At 36.9% G+C, this 24,626-nt stretch overlaps 1 protein-coding gene across 3 annotated transcripts in view; it reads right to left on the reverse strand.

The window, feature by feature from the left end:
* The window catches only part of CCDC169 (coiled-coil domain containing 169), a 77,697-nt gene that overhangs the window by 19,881 nt on the left and 33,190 nt on the right, over positions 1-24,626 (reverse strand). For 2 of the 3 annotated variants that reach the window (XM_072611913.1, XM_072611914.1), the window contains exons 5-7: positions 23,952-24,050; positions 23,699-23,752; positions 6,251-6,324 (exon numbers count right to left, since the gene is read on the reverse strand). In XM_072611913.1, the coding sequence (XP_072468014.1) occupies positions 6,251-6,324; positions 23,699-23,752; positions 23,952-24,050 (227 nt within the window). Of the gene's footprint in view, positions 1-6,250; positions 6,325-12,316; positions 12,532-23,698; positions 23,753-23,951; positions 24,051-24,626 lie in introns of all 3 variants that reach the window. The other variant, XR_011967619.1, reaches the window with a different exon arrangement.

Consider the following 24,626-nt stretch of genomic DNA (forward strand, 5'->3'; position numbering starts at 1 on the left):
CCCCCAGGCTAAGCCTATCATCCATGATCCTTCATTGCCCTTCTTCTAGCTAGGAAAAATTACACTTCCCCTCATCCCCTTAATGTTAAGAGGTTTCATAATAATGTCTGGCACTTACATATTGCTTTGAAATTTGCAAAATGCTTTATATTATCTCATTTGATCCTTTCAACTACTCTGGAAGGAAGGTAATAGGGGTATTAAGGTTCAGAGAGATTTAAGTGATTTGATTATGGTAAACAAAGATAATAAGTGTTAGATAAAATCAGAACTTGGATCTCTCATAAATCCAAATTCTTCTGTCTATCCACTGCAGCATATTTCCTCTCTAGTGTGTATAAAATGACATTTAGTCTGTGAAACTTTTTCAATTTTGTTTCTTACACCAGGGCTCAGGCAATACTTAGTTGATTTTTCCCACTGGAAAATATGATAAACTAAGGCATTTTTATTCCTCCTCCCTCCTCCAATCAATGAAGAGTTAAAGCTTGATCACACTATATTAGGTTATCATCCACCTTGTCCAACAAGGTTGCAGGGTTTTTTTTTCCTTAAGCTTATGGGTTTTTAAAAGGACATTTAGTAGTAAAGTTTTATGGACTAGTAACCATAATCATAAATCAGGTTGGAAATCACTGACACATATCTTAAAATATGTCTTCCAACATATTAACTTAATAATATTGTCAATTCTTACTATTAGATACTACTAATAATAGTGTAAGTTCAGGGAGGTCAAGGATTAACTAGAACTTCCTCTCCTCAAATATAGTGGAAAATGTGCAGGACTTGGAGATGAGAAAACTGGATTAAAATCTTGCCATCTGCAGCAGATACTTAAATAATTTGTTGACCCCTACTTTTATTAAGAACTTTTTAATCCTCTTTTCCTCACATTATACTTAAGATTTTGTCTTCAGAGCTGAAATTTAATATAAAATATAAAAAGTTAAATGAAGAAGATTATTAAATGTCGATTTTATTAGAGGCAATTTTAGTATAAGTGGGTAGAGAGCTGGCCTTGAATACAGGAGCATCTGGTTTCAAGTCTCATCTCTGATACATACTGTATATGTGATCCTGAGTAAGTTATTTAAGCTCTTACTACTCTATGTGACTAAGCTGTAAGCAAGGTGCATTGGTAGATGGAGTTTCCTATTCTAACAAAATCAGAGGTCTAACTCCTATGCCTAATTTCACGGAAATTAAATCTGTATAACTTAATAGTTTGTTTGAAAGAAGATTTTTTTTAAAAAAAAAATTAATGACATCAACTAAAATTACTATTTTCTCAGCAATGACTGAACTATATAATAAGGAGTTTGAAGGGACAGAGCCAAGATGGCAGAGAAAAGACAGGAATTCACCTGAGCTCTCCCAGATTCCCCTTTAAACAACTTTAAATAAAACCTCAAAATAAATTCTGGAGTGGAAGAACCCACAACAGGATGGGTTGCAACAATTTTCCAGCCCAAGACAACTTAGAAAAACTGTAGAAAAGGTCTAGTACAATGGGGTAAAAGTAGACCAAAGTCCCACACATATAGTGAACTAGCAAACAAGCAATAGGCCTTGGGGGTGAATGAATCAGTGGTGGTAGCACCTACTTTGGGAGCTCTAAGCCCAGAAGGCAAAGGTGTTGGACAACTGTTTAAAAGGAGATTACAGGAGTCCCTTCCCTTTTCTGGCACTGGGTGTAGGTCTCTGCTTCACTGCCCATACTTGGATTGAGGTCACAGTTCCAGGGTGAGGAACACTAGCACACCAGAGCTTGCAGCTTCAGGGGAGTGGGGACCCTGGTCACAGTTTCAGAGCAGAAAAGAGCGCTTGTGGTCACTTACAGACCAGAGCACAAACCAGGAGAGTAGCAAACACACCTCTCCTTAGATCATAGCACCTTGGAAGAACTGAAAGCTTACAAACACCCAGGAACAAGTTCTGAAAATAGCTGCACAAAAAACCTGAAACTTTGAACAGTGTCCCCACCACCCTGAGAGGAGAGTCAAACTTCAACATTAAGTTAAAAATTTAGAAATAGGCTGGAAAAATGAGAAAACAGAAAAAAAAAAAAAAAAGGATCCCGACCATAGAAAGTTATTATAGTGACAAGAAAGATCAAAACTCAGAAGAAGACAACCAAGTCAAAACTGCTACATATCCGAAGCTTCAAAGAAAAAATGTGAATTGGTCTTAGGCCCAAAAATAATTCTTGGAAGAGCTTAAAAAAGATTTAAAAAATCAAATGAAAATGGTAGAGGAAAAAAAATTGGGAATAAAAATGACAGTGATGTGTGAAAATAATTAAAAAAGAGTCAAAAACTTGGTAAAGAAAGCAAAAAAAAAAAAAATACTGAAGAAAACAATACCTTAAAAACCAGAATAGGCCAAATGGTAAAAGAGGCATAAAAATCCAGTGAAGAGAAGAATGCCTTAAAAGTCAGAATTGGCCAAATGGAAAAGGTTGTACAAAAGCTCAATGAAGATAATAATTCCTTAAAAATTAGAATTGGGTAAATGGGAGCTAATGACTCCATGAGACATCAAGAAGCAATAAAACACAATCAAAAGAATGAAAAAATAAAAGATGTGAAATATCTCACTGGAAAAACAACTGATCTGGGAAATAGATCTAGCATAAATAATTTAAGAATTGTTGGGCTACCTGAAAGCCATGATAATAAAAAAAAAGAATCTAAACAGCATCTTTCAAGAAACTATCAAGGAAAATTGCCCTAATATTCTAGAACTGGAGGGTAAAAAAGAAATTCAATAAATGTTGGAGAAGATGTAGGAGAGTTGGGACACTAATTCATTGTTGATAGAGCTGTGAGCTGATCCAACCACTCTGTAGAGCAATTTGGAACTATGCCCAAAGGGCTACAAATGTGCATACCCTTTGACCCAGCAATATTGCTGCTAAGACTGCATCCCAAAGAGATCAAAAAATGAGAAAGGGTCCCACATGTACAAAAATATTTATAACATCTCTCTTTGTGGTGGCCAAGAACTGGAAATCGATGGGATGCCCATCAACCGGGGAATGGCTGAACAAGTTGTGGTATATGAATGTAATGGAATACTATTGTGCTATAAGAAATGATGAACAGGAAGACTTTAGAGAGGTCTGGAAGGACACATATGAACTGATGCTGAGTGAAAGGAGCAGAACCAGGAGAACTTTGTACACAGCAACAACCACAGTGTGCAAGGAATTTTTCTGGTAGACTTAGCCCTTCACAGCAATGCAAGAACCTAAAAAAATTCCAGAAAGAACTATGGAATTGGATCACAGATGAAGTAGATCATTTTTTCTTTTGTTATGTTTTGTTTTGATGGCTTCTCCCATTCATTTTAATTCTTCTATGCAACATGACTAAGGTGAAAATGTATTTAATAAGAATGTATGTGTAGAACTTATATAAAATTGCATGCTGTCTTGGGGAAGGAGGGGGGAGAGAGGAAAAGGGAAAAGGTAGGGGAGGGAGGGGGAAAATCTAATATATAAGAAAATGATTGTAGAAAACTGAAAACAAATTAATTAATTAAAAATAATAATTAAAAATAGAAATTCAAAGAATCCACTGATCACCTTCTGAAAGAGATCCCCAAATGAAAATTCTCAGGAATATTATAGCCAAATTCCAGACCTCCCAAGTCAAGGACTGCAAGCACTCAAAAAGAAACAGTTCAAATATCATGGAGCCACAGTCAGGATAACACAAGATTTAAAGGACTGGAGGGTTGCGATATGATATTTTTTAGGGCAAAGAAGTTAGAATTACAACCAAGAATCACCTGCCCAGCAAAACCGAGTATAATTCGTCAGGGAGGGAAATGGACATTCAATGAGATGGAGGGCTTCCTAGCATTCCTGATAAAAAGACTAGAATTGAATAGAAAATCTGACTTTCAGATACAAAACTCAAAAGAACCATAAAAAGATTAAAAAGAAAAAGAAATCATAAGGGATTCAATAAAGTTGAACTATTTACATTCCTCCATGGGAAAATGATACTTGTAACTCCTAAAAAACTTTCTCATTAAGGTAATTAGGAGTATAGATAGAGGGCACAGGTGTGAGTTGAATATGATGAAATAACTGTCTAAAAAAAATAAAATTAAGGGGTGAGAAAGGAATGCAGTGGGAGAAGGGAAAAGAGAAAGGCAGAATGGGGAAAATTATCTTGCATAAAAGATGTACTTTTATAGTGGAGAGGAAATGGGGGAAGGAGAGGGGAGCATGTGAACCTTACTCTCATAAGAATTGGCTCAAAGAGAGAATAACATATACACTCAGTTGGGTATAGAAATTTATCTTACCATACAGGAAAGTAGGAGAGGAAGGGGATAAGAGAAAGGGGGCAAAGCTGACAAAAGGATAGGTAGCTTGGGGGAGGCAGTACTTATAAGCAAAACAGTTTGGAGGAGGTACAGTGAAAGAAGGGAAAAGTAGGATAAATAGGGGGGGAAATACAATGGAGAGAAATACAGTTAGTAATCATAACTGTGAAAAAATTTTTACAGCAAGTTTCTCTTATAAAGGCCTCATTTCTTAAATATACATAGAGAACTGAATCAAGTTTATGAAAATAAGAGCCATTCCCTGGTTGATAAATGGTCAGGGGATATAAACAGGCCATTTTTGGACAAAGAAATCAAAGCTATCTATGGTCAAATGAAAAGATGCTCAGAGTCATTACTGACTGGAAAAATGCAAGTTGAGACAGCTCTGAGGTGCCACCCTATACCTTTCAGATTGGTGAATTATGACAGAAAAAGAGGATGGCAAATGTTGGAGGGGAGATGGGAAAATTAAGACACTAGTTGGTGGATCTCTGAACTGATTGAATCATTCTGTGGAACAGTTTGGAACTATGCCCCAAAAGCTACTGAAGCATGCATACCCTTTGACCTAGCAGTGTCTCTCCTAGATCCGCATCCCAAAGAGGTGAGAAAAAATGAGAATATGGACCTATGTGTACAAAAAATATTTGTAGCAGCTCTTTTAATGGTGGCGATTCAGAAATGACTGAATAAGTTGAACTATATGACTGTGACGGATTACTCTTGTGCTATAAGAAATGACAAATAGGATGCTCTCAGAAAAACCTGTTAAGACTTACATGAACTTATGCAAAGTGAAGGGAGCAGAAGCAGAAGAACATTATACACAGTAACAATACTGTACAATGATCAACTGTAAATGACTTAGCTATTCTCAGCAATACAATGATCCAAGACAACTTTGAAGGACTTACGATGAAAAATATTATCCATATCCAGGGAAAGAACTGATGGAGCATACTTTTTTTACTTTATTTTTGGTCTGTGTTTTCTTTGACAACATGAATATTATGTTACTGCATATGTATAATCTATATCAAATTTCTTGCCTTCTTAATAAGGAGGGTGGGGAGATTGAGAATTTGGAACTCAACATTTAAAAAAATGAATGTTAAAAATTGTTTTTACATGTAATTGAAGAAAAAGAAAAATCTGTAGCAAAGAAAAATATTAAAACTGAATAATTATGTACTTTTGTGATGTAATTTTAAAATATCACCTTGAACATTATTATGCAGCTCTAGATTATGAAGATGGATTAATTTGATCTGAGGTTTGAATACTAAAATGTTTATGACTAGACAAAAATGTATAAGTTTTCAGAGTAATGGGAATCCATTTTATTCAAGTTCTTTTTCTCACATATGATAATGTCTCAAAATTCAGAAATTCAATTCTTGAAATAAAATGGATACCAATATTTGTTGGTAGTATTCACCTGCAGAGATTAGAGGTAGGTATAAATCATCTTCCTGGCAGATCACCAGGCCCTTCCATTTACCCTGCTGATGTGCCCCTCTGAACTCTCTGCCTCCCTCCCCACATTCAAACATTGCAGTGCCTCCTTCTGCTTTGCTCTCCAGCTCATCAAATCTTGCCCCATTTGCTTTATCCATTGTACTTCCAGACTACTGGTTCTTGCACTGTGCCCTGAAGGTGTGCTCTTTAGACCACCAAGCTTTACCATCTGTCCTGCTGTTGTATATTCCCATATATGCTATTTTGCCTATTGAAATGTAAACTTCTCAAAGAAAAGGATTATTTCACTTTTATATTTACATCCCTTGCACTAAATACAGCACTCAAGTATACTGCTTAAATAAAGACATTTTCATTCATATTCATTCACTGATTCATCCACAAAACTCAAACTAGATCTTGAGCTGAGATTAGAGACATTACTTACCTTTTAAGGAGATTTTCTTTCATCTTGGGCAAAGAATCCATAGGTTGTTTCTTAGAGGCTTGTGAAAATGTTAACTGAAAGAAAATTTGAAAGTATTCTTTATTTTCATGAGTAAATGAACAAAATGATTGTAGACAAAATAAAGTCCTAAAGTCATTAGGAGATTATTAATTCATGAGTTATATTTGACTTTCTATTTATTGGAAAGAGCCTAAAGCCTTCCAACGCATAAGGGAAACTGTGGCACTATCCATAGGTTAGAAAATCGCATAGCAGGAAAGGATTTTAGAGATTACTTAATCCAGTCCATAAACGTACTGAGAATGTCTTCTACACATTCTTGATAAACAGTCAGCCAAACTATCTTAAAGACCTCCATTAATGAAAAATCCAGTATATCACCAAGTAGACAACTTTGACTGTTGAGGATTTTTTTTTCTTATATAGACCTGAAATCCGCATTAAAAAAATCTTCCATTTGGGACCAACCATTAATAAATGTAATCTCTTCCCCTGGAAAACTCCCCAAACATAGGAAGATAGCTATTACATGCCTCCAAAGTTGTGTTTTCTTCAGGAGAACAACTCCCAGTCCTTTTAATAGGTAACATCTCTTAATATCTGACTTTCCTCCTCTGTACATACTATAGCCTGCTAATATCTTTCCAAAAAAACAGAGCTGAGAATTTAGCACTATTTTCCAAATGTGATCTGACTAGGGCAAAGTAATAGCCTTACTTGTTCTAGATACTGTAATTTTATTAATATAGAATCAAAATGACAAACTCTCAGAATTGGAATGGACATAAGAGGCTATCTAGTCCAGCCATAACCTGAATAATAATCTCAAGAAATAGTCAACCAAACTTTGTTGACAGACTTCTAATGGAGGGAACCCCACCACCTTCCAAGGCAACCTATTCTATCTTTGGATACTTATGATTGTGAGTAATCTTTTCTTTACATAAAACCTAAATTTGCCCCCACCCCTTTTTGCAACTTCTGCATTTGCCGATAATTCTGCCATCTTTGCCTTCTGTGAACTTCTGTCTTACTGTTAGTCTTCCTTTCAAGGCATCTAGTTTGGTGTATATAAAGAAGTAATTTTCTCCTTTACTCTCCTTTTTTCTTAATAGCCCACTTTGGAAATCCAAATCTTGTTCTCAGATTCCGTCTTTTTAACCTGTTGTTCATTTCCCAAATCTGCTTTTTTCCTTCTAAAGCTTTTACCTATGATGAGCAATAGTGATTAAAACACTAATTCTTATTTCCCTTCCTCCCCCCCTGCAAAACACTTCATCTACGTTAGCAACATTTCTTAGCTTTCTTTTGGCAGTATCACATGTGCTCACATGAATCACAAGAAGTGAGTTTAAGTCAAAGTGATTATCAAGTGTTGGCAGATTCTTTCACGGCCTGGTAAGACAACAGACCTCTCTATCACCGTTATTAAACTAACAAATAGATGTCTCAGGAGCCCACAGTAGGGAGTTATTCTGGTCTTCTACTTCTGTCCCTTCCTAGAAGTTCTCTCCTCCAACAGCACATACGGATTCACATTATCATTCTTTAGAAACCAGTTACTTCTTCCTTAGAGGGATCAACTGTCCCTTCTGGAAGTCACATATCTCTTAGGTTCAGTGATTTTTCTTTGTAATTTCCTCCTGCTACATTCATTTATGCTCCTACTTCCTCACACAAATCAGGGATTCTTCTCTGCCTCCTTAGAAACTTTATCTTCCTAGTTTCCCCATTGGAGTCCATCTTCCTTTTAAGTTTAAGGAACACTTGATTCTCTTTGCTGATACAGACACTGAAAAGGCATTACTGAAATCCCAATATCACACTTCTGGGAAGGGCAGCAATCCACACTATAAGCTTAGATTTACTGTGGCAGAAATATGAGCTTTATATGCTTATTTGAAGTGAGATCCTCAATCTTTTCTCATTCTTGTTAGTAGCTCCTCTAGAAAACTTGATATCTCATTAGCCCTACTAAGTCAGGGATCTAGCTCATGATGAGTTCCAACCCACTAAAATCCCCAGATCTTTTTCATATGAGCTGTTGTTTTCACATTTCTCAAACCTATACTTGCTCCATTTTGTGTTAGGCTGATTTTTTTTTAACCCAAATGTAAGATTTTATTTATTCCTATGAAATTTAATCTTATTAGATTTACCTTATGGTTCTAATCTGTAGAACGTTTTATAGATTTATGATTCTGTCATCTAACATATTAACTATCCTTTCCACATTCATATCATTCACAAATTTGTCTGATCCCTCTCCTCAAAGCCTTCACTCACCAAATCAGTAGCCTGGGAGGTGAGAGAAGAAGCATAAACCCCTGTGTTGGTGCCCTGGTACAAAATTCTGTTTTTCCTATGCTAGTTCTGGCTCTGATCCCCACTGTCTAACCCTAAATCTCTGACTTGCTTAAAGAGTATGGAAAAGATCTGGACCAGTCCACTTTATGGCTTAAGCCATAACAGCAGAAAGGGTCAGGGTACCATTTGGGATGCAAAACACCAGGGTTCTTCCAGAAGGCCAGCTACCAACACAATCAAAAACATTGCACTGAGGCCAGATTGGATCTTGGCAAGGAAAGAAGTCAACTCTAGATTCATGGTGGTGCAAAGAGGAGACAGAGAAGGGACCATGCCACAATCTAAGTGGAGCCATCAACGGACCGAAGCAAAACCCAAGAATTCCTCCATAGGTTGGGGCCTAGTCTTAGCCACTGCATCCAGGACCAATCAAGGCCTTCCCCCTCCATCCAAGAGTGTGGGACACTACATGACTCTGACCAAAGCTCCAGTATAGAAACTGAAGCTATGTATAAGTTGAAAAAAAAAAAAGAAAAAGGAAATGCCAGAAGGGAAAAAAAAAAAACCACTTTGAAGAAGTACCATGAACTGAGATAAGTCCAAGAAATAGAAACCCGGAAAAAAAGAAAGTAAACTCCACTAGTCCAAGGAGAGCCTCAAAAAAAATAAAAAATAAAAACCTTGGCACCAGCTTCAGGATTTTCTGTAGTTCTCACTGATGTTCAACATTTAGGGTGTGTCAGAATCTTATACTAGATCATTTAGGTGATACTCGTAGGTATCAGCTCTCTCATCCCCCACCTAATTTAATCTAGTTAGTTTCTGATTGGTTGGGTTTATGCTTTTACTTTCCACCTCCTTTTGCATGGTTAAGCTAGAAATTCCTCCCTGGTATCTATTATCTTGCCTTCTCTGCTTTCACTCTAGTCACTGATCAAAATGTTAAAATGAATCTTTTCCCACATTTCCAAGCTTTAATCTACACTATTACTTCCATTCTCAACTGTCAACTGAAATGGCTCTCTTCAAAGTTATCAATGACAATAACAGCAAGCGTTTATATAGGGCTTTAAAGTCTTCGAAGGGCTTTGCGAATCTCCTTTTATCTAACTACCAAATGTAATGGCTTCTCAAAACTCATTCTTCTTGACCTCTCGTTAGTATCTGACTACTGACCAACGTTTTCTCCTACATACTCTCTGCTCTCTACATTTTCATGACATTAGTCTCTCCTATATATGTCCTCAGTACCCCTACACACCAGGTAAGTACCTTGAAGGAAAAGCATATCCCAATGTTGGTATCCAAGGGCAATGTCCATAGTTCCTGAATGCTACTTCTGACTAATCCCCCTCCCATCTCACCCCAGAATCTAAGTTGCTTCAGAAATATTGGAAGAGGTCTGGAAATCATTTCACAGCGTCAAGATTAACTGTAGCCTTCACCAATGTTCAGTGGGAATTGAGTCAGAACCTCATCACAGCTTTAGTTAGGTGCTACTCAAATGTAGTTATAACACTTTCCCCATCCTTTTTAATCTGGTTGGTTGCTAATTAAGTTGATTTATTCCTGTCATCTTCCTATCTTTTTCAAGTAACCAAAACAGGAGATCCTTTCTAGTATCAGACTCACAAAGAAAGTATAAATTGGTACAGACTTAGGTTAACGTATTCCAATTCTCATGGTAGTGCCTGGTGCAAAATCTTTGACTTTCAAGCTACTGTAGTCTCTGAGCGAACAGCTGAGCTGTTGGAGAACACAGACTCAGAACAGTAATTCCTAAAAGTTCTCTAATACTTTAAAAGAACTTATCACAACTCTGTGCGATAGTTACTCATAGGTATTAATACCCTCATTTTATAAATGAGAAAACTAAGAGTCAAAAAGTTTAAGTGACCCAGAACGGTCCCACAGTGACTAAGTAAGAAGAAACTCAGGTCCTTCTGACTCCAAGTCTAGCATGTTTATCACTACTGCACTAAAATTTATGGGGAATTATTTGAAAATGACTGAAATACAAAATATTCATAAAGTGATTTGTGTAAACTTTTCAAATATTATCCATGTAAATCTTTTGCATAATTTGATTTGTTAGTGTGTTCTCTTTTTAATCCCCTAGAATTTTAGAAGACAAATTATTACACCATGACACTGCCGTTTAGGGGATACGGCAAATTTCGGCCTTGAAAAATCTTCAGAGTTCCTTAGTATTGTTTTTCAGTATCTTATAACTCTAAGTTGGGAAGTCTCCAAAATGATCATCAGAGGAGATTAAAGAGGAAGAAATTTCCATGAGAAAAAATCTTTTAAATCTATTTAATTTGTATCTAATACAAAATAAATTATTTTTTTCTTCCAGGTGCACAGTGTAAAAAAAAAAGGGCCTTTCTATTAGGCATAATGTGGTTCAATATGTGGGGAATAAGCCTGTGTTCTGCCATTTATGTTTACGTGCATTGCATATTTCTTTGCCTGGAATTTCAGGATGCCCATGATCTGGGTGCCACCTTACCTTTCCAATCGTGCATTTCTGCCCTCTATCCACTCTGTACTTTGGACATATTGGAATACTCTGTCCTCTTAACAAACCCAGTTTTGTACTTTAAGGCCTAGCTCACAGTTTCCTATGCCTGAGTACCTTGTCTCCCCCACACTATCTGTGGAATTACTACCCATCTTGAAAGTATAATTAAAATGTTACTTCCTCTGTGAAATCTTCATTGCATTGGTAATATCTTTTCACACCTTAAACCTCACTTTAGTTTCACACAATTCTCCCGAATCTGGCAGCTTATCATGGATTATGGTGCATAAGAACTGTGCATGTCTTGTTTCTCCAGTAGACAGTAAGTTTTAAGAGGCCTGGGACTTGTGTCCTATGCAGAATTTTGTGTTATCTCCAGTATCCAGTTCCATGTTTTACACTCATTAAGTGTTTAACAACTACATTACAGGCCTGTGAAAAAACTGATGGGCAAACTTTTAAAAATCCTATAAAAATGAAAGCTATTTTTAATATACAGTGTCTCAAAAGTCTTAGTGTAGTTTTAAGCCATTAAAGCTTAAAACTGCATTGACTTTTGGGAAACTTTATTTATTTGTTGAATTGAATTGGCTAAATTATTATTTAAGTATAGACTCAGCCACTGTGAACTGACCTTGTTAATGAATGTAAAAAACACCCAAACATTTAAATTCTGCCATTGACATATATTGTACCAGACATACTATAGCCATAAAAACAATGGGAAAATAGAGCCTATTGTTTTGTACATATTGTATAATAATGGTTTGTGCATTCAGATGTGATCTGAAGTGTTTTTACTTTTAACAGCACCCAAGATCTTTGACATTAAATTAGAGTTTGTTTCAAAATATGCTTTACGTTGGGTATTACTTCGTTTTGGACTTTTAATTTTTATTTTTCAGTGGGAGGCCATATCACTTAAAAGCAATTATACTTGATGAAAAAACATCTCTCTAATGACTTTCTGTAAGAAATAATATAATTTTCTTCCATGACTAACAGGTAGATGAATAAAAATATAACAGTTAATGTGCCTGATTCTTATCTTTATGGAGAAGAGTAAAGGCTCCCACAAACTCATGGAAGGAACCCTCTATAGGTTTACATAAGGAAAAGTGACCTTTGATATGATGCAGCCCTGTGGCTAACTTGGCTGCAGCTCTCAGTCGGGCTTGGCTTCAGGCAAGATAAAGCTGGGGTTGGCAACTTACATGGGGGGGCAGCAGCCACTACTGCATCCTGTTAGGATCATTTCTTGTAATGGAGAAAAGACTGCTGCTGGTGACTGTGGACACTGCTGGTTCTAGGGGGATCAAATTTTCCTTTCAAACCGGGCAAAAGCCTTATTTGAATGAAGCATGTGAGATGAAACAAAGTGAAATTTTCCTCTCCTCTGGATTGAAGAGGGTCTCTTCCTTATGCAACCCTGAGAGCAAAAGGGAAAAGTGGGCTTATCATTACATTATCAGCGTATTTTAAAACAGCTAATTTGTGGGGGGTGGGGAGGAAGAACAAAGCCTAATTTGCATCAGATCTATGAGCTGTGCTTTTCTTAGTTATACCACCTCTTCCTCCCTCCCTCCTTCCCTCCCTCCCTCCCAGGCAAAACCTAAAAATATACATTTTCTACACCAGTGGGCTCAATTTTTTTTTGATTGTGTACCCCATCAGTAGAGTTTTTAAAGCACACCTCCCTAATATGGGGTATACCAAAAGCCTTATCTCAAAGGTCTTAACAACTTAAAACTACACTAAGATTTCTGGGACAGTCTGTATATATACACACGTTATTACATTAATATATTAGGTATATTATATACACAAAAACAATTTAAGAGGATATAATCAAGAATTAAACATTTTAAAAACATTTTTTATTTAATGGTATAAATCATTTTTGCTCGCTAAATGTTTTAATTATTAATAATATTTTAGAAAGATATACAATTGAATATGGTTCATTATTTTTTAAAAGTCTGCCTTAACACTTTGTGATATAATTATTCAAAGGTCTGGTTTTGATACTTGTTCAGGTGAAAAGATACTTGACAAAGACACTTAAATTCAGACAGAAGTACATCACTGGTTAGGTTTACTTAAACATGTACTCATTTTTCAATCTCATTCACTAATGAGGTGAAAATTCTTGTTGAAATTCAATTAAGTAAATTTCCATCTTTCCTGCCAATCAATTGTTTGTGCACATTAATTAGAAGGTGTTGCATTTTTAACAAATGAGATCAAAACCCATGAAGCTCTTTGGAAAACTTTTACAATAAGTTGGAAAATTCTCTTTTCCAAGTTTTTAAAGGTACAGATGTGAAATTTTTATAAGTGACAATTTTTGGCACAAATGCTTAGTTTTAAATATCTTGTTAATCATGATGGTTTCATACTATAATGAGCTAATATCTTAAGGTAAAATATACCACAGGGAAAGGCTCCTTGTTAATCACAGTGAATCTAAATCCAAATTTCAAGCATCTTGATGATGTTGGAGGGTTTTGGCCACCTTCTTACCAGATTTTATTAGAACGTCATTGTTTTCCCCTTGTAACAAGAGTGTAAGTGCCAGCTCTGCTATTTTCTTCATTTTTGCTTATACTTACATTATTAGTAATTTTTTCAAATCTATAGTTGCTTTATAATGTATTTGTTCATTTTGTGAGGGTTAGTTTAAATACAATTAGACAACATAAGCCATAAATCCACTTAACAAAAGGCATATAAACAGCAATAGATCAAAATACACTGAAATATAGTACACATGGAGTTACTGAAAGTGTCGCTCCTAGTCTCCTTCCACGTACTGTATGACATAGGACTGTGTCTGTAATATGGGCTGAGAGTGCCAATACCAATCTACATTTAAATATTAGTTTAGCTTAGACCTTAAAAACAGAAATGCCATCATACAACAGCTTTCATATCTTCTCCATTGCCTGAGGCCACTACCCTAGTTCAGATACTCATTACCTCTTGCCTGAGCTGCTACTGGTTGGCAGCCTCCTGGTTGGTGTCCCTGCCTCATCACTTTACACCAATCCATACCCTAAGTGGTTTTCCCAAAGCCTAAGTCTCATCATGTCCTTCCGACTCCATAAACTCCAACATCTTCACATTAACTCCAAGACGATCAAATGTAGATTTCTTTGGCATTTTTAAAAGCCTTTCACAACCTGGCCCCAATAAAACCTTTCTAGTTGATACATTATTTCCTTTCCTATACTTTAAGATCCAGTCACACTACTCTTTCTTGTAGTTGTCTAATTTCTATCTCTGTTTACTTCCTGGCTGTCCCTCCCTCCCCCCACTCCCTCCTCACAGTTGCTTCTTCGAATCCTTTGGTTTTTTTAAAACTCCTCCCAAGAACCACCCTTGGCATCAGGACTCATAGTTGGAGTTCTTGGTCCCCAAGGGGTAGTTGGTAGATTAATTTCCAGGGGTACATGAACTTTTTAAATTTTTTATTAAACTCTCTCTCCACCCACTCCTCCTTAATATCAATCATGATTGCTTAAACCTGGCATCAAGCACAAGATGACTCCTCTTGTTTGCACACTCAGTTCTGGCTTCATACTCCTTGTGCCATCAGTTTACTCCGTAGTCAATTCGACAGGTATTCACCACATAGGACCAACTCTTTTTATTTTTTATTAAGCTTTCATTTCTTTTCCAACTCTCTGTATTTTATTTATACAATTAAAAACATTACCCTGAGAAAAGGTCTGTAAAGTTTTACCAGACTGCCAAAGGGGTCCATCACATACAAAAAAATAAGGATCTCTGTTCTACACGAAGCTTTTCTAGATCACCTCCCTCCCACCCCACTGCTAGCGCTCTTCTCCCTAAAACTTGCGCTTGTCTTTTTAACATTTTTTTGTAGTTACTTATATATGTACATGTTATCTCCTCCAAAAGAATGTAAGATACATGAGAGTAGTAACTGCTTTATTTTTGTTTTTGTGTCCCAGTACCTCCCATGCTCTCTGAACAAAATGCTGACTGAATCATTGATTAATGTATTTTTTCTCTGAACTCAATGGATAAACTTGTACCAACACTTCACTCTGAAGACCAATGCTATAAGTTTCAGAGAGCCTTTCACAGTTTACTCATGTATAAGAAACCTTAATTAGCAGTTAAAATGACCAGGTTTGGGAAATATATCTTAAGCCTTATGATGGTACCAAGCCATGATATAATAGTGATAGGGAACTTCAGCCATTTACATGTTAGCAGGAACTCTTTCTCTGCCAAAAGAAGAATAGGTAATAACTTCTTGATTTGTTTAATGATCAAAGGGAAACTGCTCTGGATCTGATTCTCATCCAAAAGGGATGGGAACGTTACAGAGAAATTACTATTACACATTAGAGTTTGTGGTAAAGGATAAAAATAAATAACTATACTTTTAACATAGATTTTGAGAGAGAATGTTTCAAATCATTCAGAGCAAGAATAAGGAGGGTCCCATGGCTTAAAATTCTATAGGAAAAGCCTAGAGGGACCCTCTCAAAAATGTCATTCTGAAGACATAAACAATTCAATTGAAGAGGTTTGGGAAGAATGTTCTCAAGAGAATTAATAAAAGGAAGACTGTGTGGTACAGTGTGAATAGTACTGATTCTGGAGTTAAGAGAACCTGGTTTCAAATCCTTCCTCTTCTACCTGTGTGACTGTGGGCAAGTCACTTAATCTCTGGCTCTCAATTCTTTTTAAAGTGAGAGAAATGGACTAGACAACCACCGTTAAGATTCCTTCCAGTTTTAAATATATGATCCTGGACAGAGAACTAACCAAGTAATGTAAAAAAAATTTTTAATTCACTTGTAGAATATAGAAACTGGAGAAAGTAGCAGAAGCTGAGTATATAAAGTATGGCTTAGTAAAAATAATTTCAGAAGTGCTAAAGCTCAGAATGACCAGAGGCTAGCAAGAAAAACTAAAGACAACAAAAGGGTTGGAAGTATTTTTCTACACTAAAATGAGGAAAAGCGTAAGTAAAGAAGGGATGGGACTACTGCTTTTGGCAGATAGGGCAATAATAACAGGCAACAGAGAGGGCACAGAGCTGCTCAATTCTTATTTTGTTTATGCTTCCAAGGAAAATGATTTTTGCATGGGAAGAAAAAGACCAAATAAATAAGGAGTTGATACTATATTTATGGAAAATACTGGCACTGGTAGTACGCAAGTATTCAGCATTTCCTCAGTCTATTGATTTTTAATGAAATTCAGTAACATTTTCAACACACAAATAAAACTACATCTTTAACTCATCGTATCATGAGGCTAAGATTTTGTTGCAAGAGTTTTGAGAAATGACTTTTCCCATCAGGTATGCCTACCTACTACCTATACAAGAAAAGAAATACTCTGACAACTAGGGCCATCAAGGTGTAAAGAGAGCTGGATCTGCAGTTAGAAGATATTGGTTCATTATGTATTGATTGCCACTTGTTTGCAACAATCCTATTTATACTACAATGAAACTCCCTTTTAAAAGTAGTAGATAAGAAACAATCTGACTAATAAACTGTTATACCAAACATTAATTGTACATATTTTGTTATCTATTGTTCCACATGACAGACTTTTCCAGATAAAATTCAAATTTTATGTGCTAAAATGTTAACTTTTTTAACATAGAAAACTTTCTAAATGTATCACATAATTTGCTTTCATGGATGCCTTCTTTTAATAATTATTATGAATAATGGTCATTCTGCTCTTCCACAAATGAAAACAGGTATGTATGAAACATACGAATAAATGGGGACTAACCAAAGAACTTGCTTTCTTAAATAAATATTGATGAATTTTGCTTATATACCACTTTTTCATAAAGATGGAGTAACAGGATGTAATTAGCTATATAACCCATCTTTTAAAAATAATATTCTTTTGGTGTTATACCATTCTTTTTTTTCAAAATTAAACTATTTTATTTGTTTTCAGTGTTCGACAATCACTTTGATATATTTTAGATTTTTCTTCCCCTCCCTCCGCACTCCCTCCCTGAGACAGCGTACAATCTTATATAGGTTCTACACGTACTTTTCCTATTAAATACATGTTGCATCGAAGGTGTTATACCATATATCCATTAACCATGGATCATGGCAGTCTCCAAAGAAATGAACTGGAGACCTCTCAAACTGTAACTGCTAGAATTTCTAATATTCACAACTTAAAAAATGATGAAGGTGAGAATCATTGTTTTTATACCTGTTTCTAATGGGAATGCATCTAATATTTCTCTGTCATGTTGGCTCTTGGCTCATGTAAGAGATTTTTTACTATGTTAAGAAAAAATAGGGAGATGTCTCATGGACTCAAGACACACATTCTTAGATAAGTTCCACTACATTGATTTGTTTTGTTGTACTATACATACTTGTTACAAGGGAAACTTTTATTAGTAGGGGAAGGTTATGAACGGGACCTCTGACCAAGAGCTCCCTATTTGTATAGGGAACTTGTGGATGGGGAAACTCCCTCTACCAATGCAAGCTATCATCTTCTCTACAACTTAAAGTCTAAGGCACCCAGAGTGCTGAGAAGCTAAGTGACTTGCCCAGGGACACAAAGCCAATGTGTGTCAGGGACCCAAACACAGAGATATTCCTGGCTTCAAGGTCAGCTTTCTATAGGCATTAATAAAGCATTTTAATAGACAGAGGAAAACAAAAAGTAAAGAAGAAGAGTACATAAGCATGTAGAGATTTTGTTATTAACCTTTAATATACATACATATGTATGTATGTGTGTATATATGTATGTGTCTATGTGTGTGTATATTTCTTTAAAAAACTGAATGTTAACATTCATTTTCTTATGGCATCCTCTTCCTAGATTCATCTTTATATGCTGCTTGTATGTGCCAATGGTTAAATTCACAATAAAAAATAAGCTTAAAAATCCTTCTAGACTTAATCCTTTTGTGTTTTTTTTTTTAATCATCAACACAGTGATTTTTTACATGGGCTTTTTTTGGCATCTATTGATATACAGTAATTTTTTTTTTGTTTTCATTTTTTTGTGTGCTTTTATCAGGAGGGGAGATTTTAGGGATCTGTGATTTAATTAGTATAGGCAAGGAACTCACAGTGAAGAAACTCTCTTTACCAATGGAGATTTGTACCTCTTCTGTAACTTACATAGTCTTAAGAGAGCTGCCTAGAAGAACTAGAGGTTAAATGATTTGTCCAACCCTGGTCTTTCTGATTCTAAGAAGCATCCTCTATTCCAGTGCTTCTTAAACTGTGGGTCACCACCCCATGTGGGGTGACAAAAAATCTGGCAACAGGAAAAGGGTTCTGAACACACAAAGACAAAAATTAATTTAAAATTAAACGCGTAATGAATATGAGGTGTTTCTGGCAGCGCTTGCCCATGTTGCATTGTGAAACTTCACTGCTGCTGTGGTTCTGAATACATGATATGTGTACTTTGCCCTGCACATGCCATCATGCCCACATAACACCAACAAGCACTGCCGAAACACAAAAAAAGGTTGCAAGTGGAAAAAGTTTAAGAAGCTCTGTTCTATCCAATGTGCCATCCCACCTCACTTTTTTGGATACACATTCCACATTTTAAAAATATAAGGTAGGTATTGCTCATCCAGGAGGGCAAAGGGAAGCCACCTGGATATCAGGACAAATTCTGTTTGCTTCTCAAATTTGCATAGCATTAAAAGGACCCAAGCATTTATAAGACATGTAATTGATTCATTGAACTAAGATAAATTTACAATGCTATCATAAATAAAGTCTTATGTGTCTTAGGGTGAAAGCCTTTTGTCCCTTTGCAAATTTCAGTCTCTAGTTAGGTATTTTTAGCCTGGGGTTTATGGGTTTGTTATTTTTTTAAATACATGTTGATAACTATATTTCAATATAATGCTTTCCTTTGTAATCTTATATATTTTATGCATTTAAAAACAATATTCTGAGAAGAGGTCCATAGAATTTGTCAGACTGCCAAAAGGTTCTGTGACATAAAAAAAGGTTAAGAACCTCCGTTTTAAATTCATCATAAGTCTTAAATTTGTCTTTAGTTCTTCCTTTTGATATACTAATGCCCTCGTAATATTGGTGACAAATAAATCTGAGGTGGTAGAATAAGATATCTGGTTTCTACTTGTCCTTTGCTGTGTCTGTCAGTTTAACTTGACAAACAGTTGAGAGCTAGAGATAAGCTTATTTGAGGTAAGAGGTAAGATTAATTTAGAGGGAGCGCCATAGAGTAAGGATATAGAAGGTAAAGTCTAGGAGAGCCACCTCAACAAGATACGAAGCTGATAAAATATCTTGTCTTCAGGATCCTCTAGAGGGGACCAGCAGAGATAAGAGTTAAAATTTGTATTGTCACTTGCCTTTATGTGTAACCATTTCCCTAATTTCAACTGTCTTTACTAGGCCTCCTACCAATCATGGCTATTTTTTCAACAGGGAGGTTGCCTGGCCTCTACACCACTAGGTATAGAGTAGTTTTCTACTGATCTGCTAGGGGCAGCTAGGTGGTGCAGTGGATACAGCACCAGTGCAGGTGTCAGGAGGACCTGAGTTCAAATCTCACCTCAGACATTTGACACTTACTAGCTGTGTGACCTTGGGCAAGTCACTTAACCCCAATTGCCTTATCCTGGGTCATCACCAGTCATCCTGATGAGTATCTGGTCACTGGATTCAAATGGCTCTGGAGGAGAAGTGAGGCTGGTGACCTGTACAGCCCTCCCTCACTCAAAACAAAGTCAAGTGCAAGTCATGTCATCGTTTCTCTGATGGCATGGTCTTCTTCAGCAACCAAGGATGAACACACTGATCTGTGTCCCATGAATGCCAACATTTCTTGTCAGGACTCTCTTGTGGAAAGTTCTGACAATGAATATAAGTGCTATATCTTAAGATTTAGCTAAGTGGTAAGCTTCTTTCCCACTCCTGGATCACTGCCTTGTCATAGCAGAGGGCCTTGCCTAGTTCAATGAAACTATGAGCTATGTTGTACAGAACTGTCCAAGATGGACAAGTCATAGAGGAGAGTTCAGACAAAAGACGATTCACTAGAGAAGGAAATAACAGCCACTGCAGTGTCTTTGCAAAGAAAACCCCACATGGGGTTTATGAAGAGTCAGATACAAATGAATAACTCCCAATGACAGCAACCAAGCTTCTTCAGGCTTGTCAACTGAGAAACAAATGGTCATGAATATATGCAGACTATCTTCAGAGATTCCAAAACAGAGGGTGCTAGATAGGTGTGGCTCATACCCAAACACCAGCAGGTAGGAGCCACTGACAGCATTCTGGGAGCAGGTGTATGTACACACAAGAAAAGATTTGAACTAGTCTCAATGTCCTTGAGATGTTCATCAAGATACAGTTGAAACGCTTAAGCTGTGGGTCCCCCTGAGGGTGAGAGTGCTGTCCTAGACTTACTGCCAGACAAAGTCAATACTGGCACTTGCTTGCGGCAGGTGACCATCTTTAAAATCTTACTTGCAATTCTTTTCCAGCAGTACCCAAAGGGCATTTTTGCTTTATATATTTCAGCGACACCACTCCCTACTAGTTCTCCTTCTTACCTATCTGACTACTCCTTCTCAGTCTGCTTTGCTGAGTTTACATCCACATTATAAGTGTGCCCACAGGGCTTTGTCCTGGGCCCTTTGTTCTTCTCTATACATATTACTTCATTTGGGGATCTCATCAGCTCCTATGGATTTAATTATCATCTCTATTCTGATTATTCTCAAATCTACCTCTCTTGCCCCAGCCTCTCTGCTGACCTCACATCTCCAACTGCCTTTCAGACATATCAGATTTGGATGTCCAGTAGAACATCTTAAGTTCAACATGTCCAAAACTGAACTCGTCTTTTTCCCTAAAACCTGCACCCCCCCCCCCCCAAACTTCCCTATTACTGTAGGACACTACCATCCTTCCAGTCTCCCAGGCTTACAACCCAGGTGTCATCCTCAGCTTCTCACTATCTCTCACCCCCTATATCTAATCTGTTGCCAAGGCTGGCAGATTTCACCTTTATAACATGAATATGTTACAAATGAATATGAACCTTTCTCTTCTCTAATACTGTCAACCACTCTGGTATGGGCCCTCACCACCTCACACCTGGACTGTTCCAATAACCTCGTGGTTGGTCTGCCTGCCACAAGTCCCTCCCCATTCTCATCCATCCTCTACTCAGTCACCAGTTAACTTTCTAATATTACCCTCCTAATTAATAAACTCCAATGACTTCCAACCAGCTCTAGAATCAAATAAAAAATCCTTTAAGTGTGGAAAGACCTTCATAACCTAGCCCTCCCTCCTACCTTTCCATTATTCTTACACTACTCCCTACTCTACATACACGTTTCAATCCAGTGACATTGGTCACCCTGTTGTTCTGTGAACAAGACACTCCATTTCCAGATGCTGGGCACTTTCTCTTGCTGTCCCTCATGCCTAGAATGCGCTCCCTCTTCATCTGTGCCTCTTGGTTTCCTTCAAGTCCCAATTAATATCCCATCTTCTTTCCCAATATCTTAATTATTTCGTTGGCTAATTATTTCCTATTTATCCTGTATATACCTTGTTTGTATATATTTGTTTGCTTGTAGTGTCCCTCCCCCCCACTAGATTTTGAGTTCCTTGAGGGCTGGGGCTATCTCTTGCCTTTCTTTGTATCCCCAGGGCTTAGCACAATGCCTGGCACATAGTAGGCACTTAATAAAAGCATACTAACTACTGATTATGACTATGCACAACTGATATCTGACTACTGACTCATTTTCAGGTGGATATCTAGAAATGGGAAGGATTAGAGAACAGCTTTCATGTGTGTAGTAGCCGGATTTTTTTTTCAAGATCCCACTGATTTCCTTCCTGGAAAGGGCAAGCCTCTATCCATCTGATCACAATTCTACCTATTAAAGATCTTAAAGAGCATAAAAGCACATTCCAGGAATTGACAGTTCTGAGACTCAACTTTACCAGAATAGAAAAGAACGAAACTAGGTCTAAGCAAAATTATACAAAGTCAGTTTTTAAGACTCCTTTGCCACTTCCAGGTCCTCTCCCCCACCTCCATCACTCAGTAACCTGTCCTCCTTTCAGGTTCAAAATATCCTTATCTATATATACCATCCAATCAAAAACTTAGTAGCGCTTGTCTACAGACCTGTAGGTCACCTGCTTCTCTTTGATTCTCTCCTCTCCCTAGATTTTTCAGACAGTTCTCTTTCCTAGTCCTCCTCTTACCTACCTACTTCTTCTCGGTCTTCTTTGCTAGATCCTCATCTAGGTTATGCCCTCTAAGCATGGTTGTCCTTTAGGGTTTTATCCTGGGTTCACTGATCTTTCTCCTGCTATACTGCTTCACTTGGTGATCACATCTGCCCCCGTGGATTTAATTATCATTTCTATGTCTAAATCTACCTATCCTTCTCTAACTTCTCTGACGACTTCTAGTATCACATCTCCTACTGCTTCTCAAACATCCCAAATTGGATGTCCAGTTGATATCTTAAATTCCACATGTCTAAAACTGAATTCATTACCTTTCCCACTAAAATTTTCCACTTCTAAACTTTCCTATCACTATAAAGGGCACCAGCATTCTCTCAGTCCACCAGGCTTGCACTAGTTGTCATCCTTAGCTTTTCACTATCTCTTAGCTCCCGTATTCAATTAGTTGCCAAGCTCTGTAGATTTCAATTGTGCATTATCTCTTGAACACGCTCCGTTCTTTCCTTTAATACTGCCACCTGGTGTAGGTCTTCATTAACCTCATCCACGGACAATATTGTAATAACCTGGGGTGAGTCAGCCTGTCATATCTCTCCTTATTCTATTTCCTCATCCATTCAGCTGTCAAAGTATTCTTCCTAAGGCACAGATCTGAAAGCATCACTCCCTTAACTCAATGAACTCCAGGGCCTCCCTATCATTACCAGGATCAAATCCTCTGTTAGTGTTCTAAGTCCTTCATAATCCGGCCATTTTGGTCTCCCCTCCTCCTTTCAGTCTTCTTACACCTTTTACCCCACCCCTCCACATGTGCTTCAAGTCAGTCACACTGACCTCTTTGCTGTTTCACAAAGAAGACACTTCAACTCTCAGCTCTGGAAATCTTCTCTAATCGTCCCTCATGCGTGCAATGCTCTCCCCTCTTACTCTCCCTCCCAACTTCCCAATCTTCCTTCAAGTCCTAACCAACGTCCCACCTTCTATAGGAAGTCTTTCTCAGCCTCTCTGAATTCTAGTGCCTCCCTGGGGTTATTTCCTCTTTAACCTGTATACAGCTTGTTTGTACATATTTTGCTTATTTGTTTTTTTTATTGTCTTCCCCATTAGATTACGATCTCCTTGAGGGCAGGGATTGCAGATACATTGAATATGTAAAGGATGCTTTTAGTTGGGTAAATACTTCTGCCTCCCTTCCCACATTCTATACTTAAAATATCTGTTTTTCCTCAGTTTTAATATGTTTGCCTAAGAAAACAGCATCCTAGGAAAAAAGGAAATTAAAATCAAGAGCAAATCTGAAGAAACTTAGTACTCTAATGTGAATAATTGGTTTACCTGAGATATTTCTGCTAAATAGGCACGACGCTCATCACTGGTCTTATGGAAAGCCTAAATTAAAGATACATATTAATTCAATATTAAATAATGTTCATAATATTAATTAGTTAATTAAAATTATCTAGGCACTTCTTAAGTTACAGATTTCTTATAAGGATTTCATGATACTACATACTGTTTTCTATACAAGACATTAAATGGCATAGTTATTTCTAAAAAGATTTGTTAGCTGAACAGAATAAAAACAAACCTTTGATGCTTGTTCCAGTCTAAGTTCATACTCTTTTACTTGATATTCAAGACTTCGTTTTTCTTTTTCTAGCTGTTTAAGTAATTGACTTAAGGAATTCTGGAATTATAGAAAACAAACTTATCACATATATTCATCAATAATTACAGAATTTTGTACAATGTAGATTTTAAATTACATGCTGCAAATTCTATATAGGAATTTTTTCAATGCTGATACTATATTCAAAAGAAATGCAGGGACAGGCATTCAAAGAATAAATAGTATATTTAGTTGCATACTTCACATCATAACCTTAACCTTCTCATAGACTTCTTTAAGATATTTCTCAGCAAACTTATGGTTAAAACGACAATTTGAAAGGTAACAGAGGAGCCTAGCTCCTCTTGCTAGCAGTAATATCTCAAAAGGAACCTGGAATGAACAGTCAAAAGAAAACCAAGGAGAGCCAAAAGCAAACTCCTCAACCCAATCTACAAACTGTACAAAAGGCAGTCTGAAGCTGGCAGATGCTGTTAGAAGGGTCATGCAACAGAAACTGGAGCAAAACTCCAGTTAATATCATTGAAAGTAAAGGCTAGAAAACCAGCACAAACGCCTACCATAAATGGGCTTGGCAGCTACAGGCTAGGAGAATGGTCATTCCAGAGTAGACAGGATGAGACATTGTAAATA

The sequence above is a fragment of the Notamacropus eugenii genome, chromosome 5 (assembly GCF_028372415.1).
Source record: "Notamacropus eugenii isolate mMacEug1 chromosome 5, mMacEug1.pri_v2, whole genome shotgun sequence".
Lineage (NCBI taxonomy): Eukaryota > Metazoa > Chordata > Mammalia > Diprotodontia > Macropodidae > Notamacropus > Notamacropus eugenii.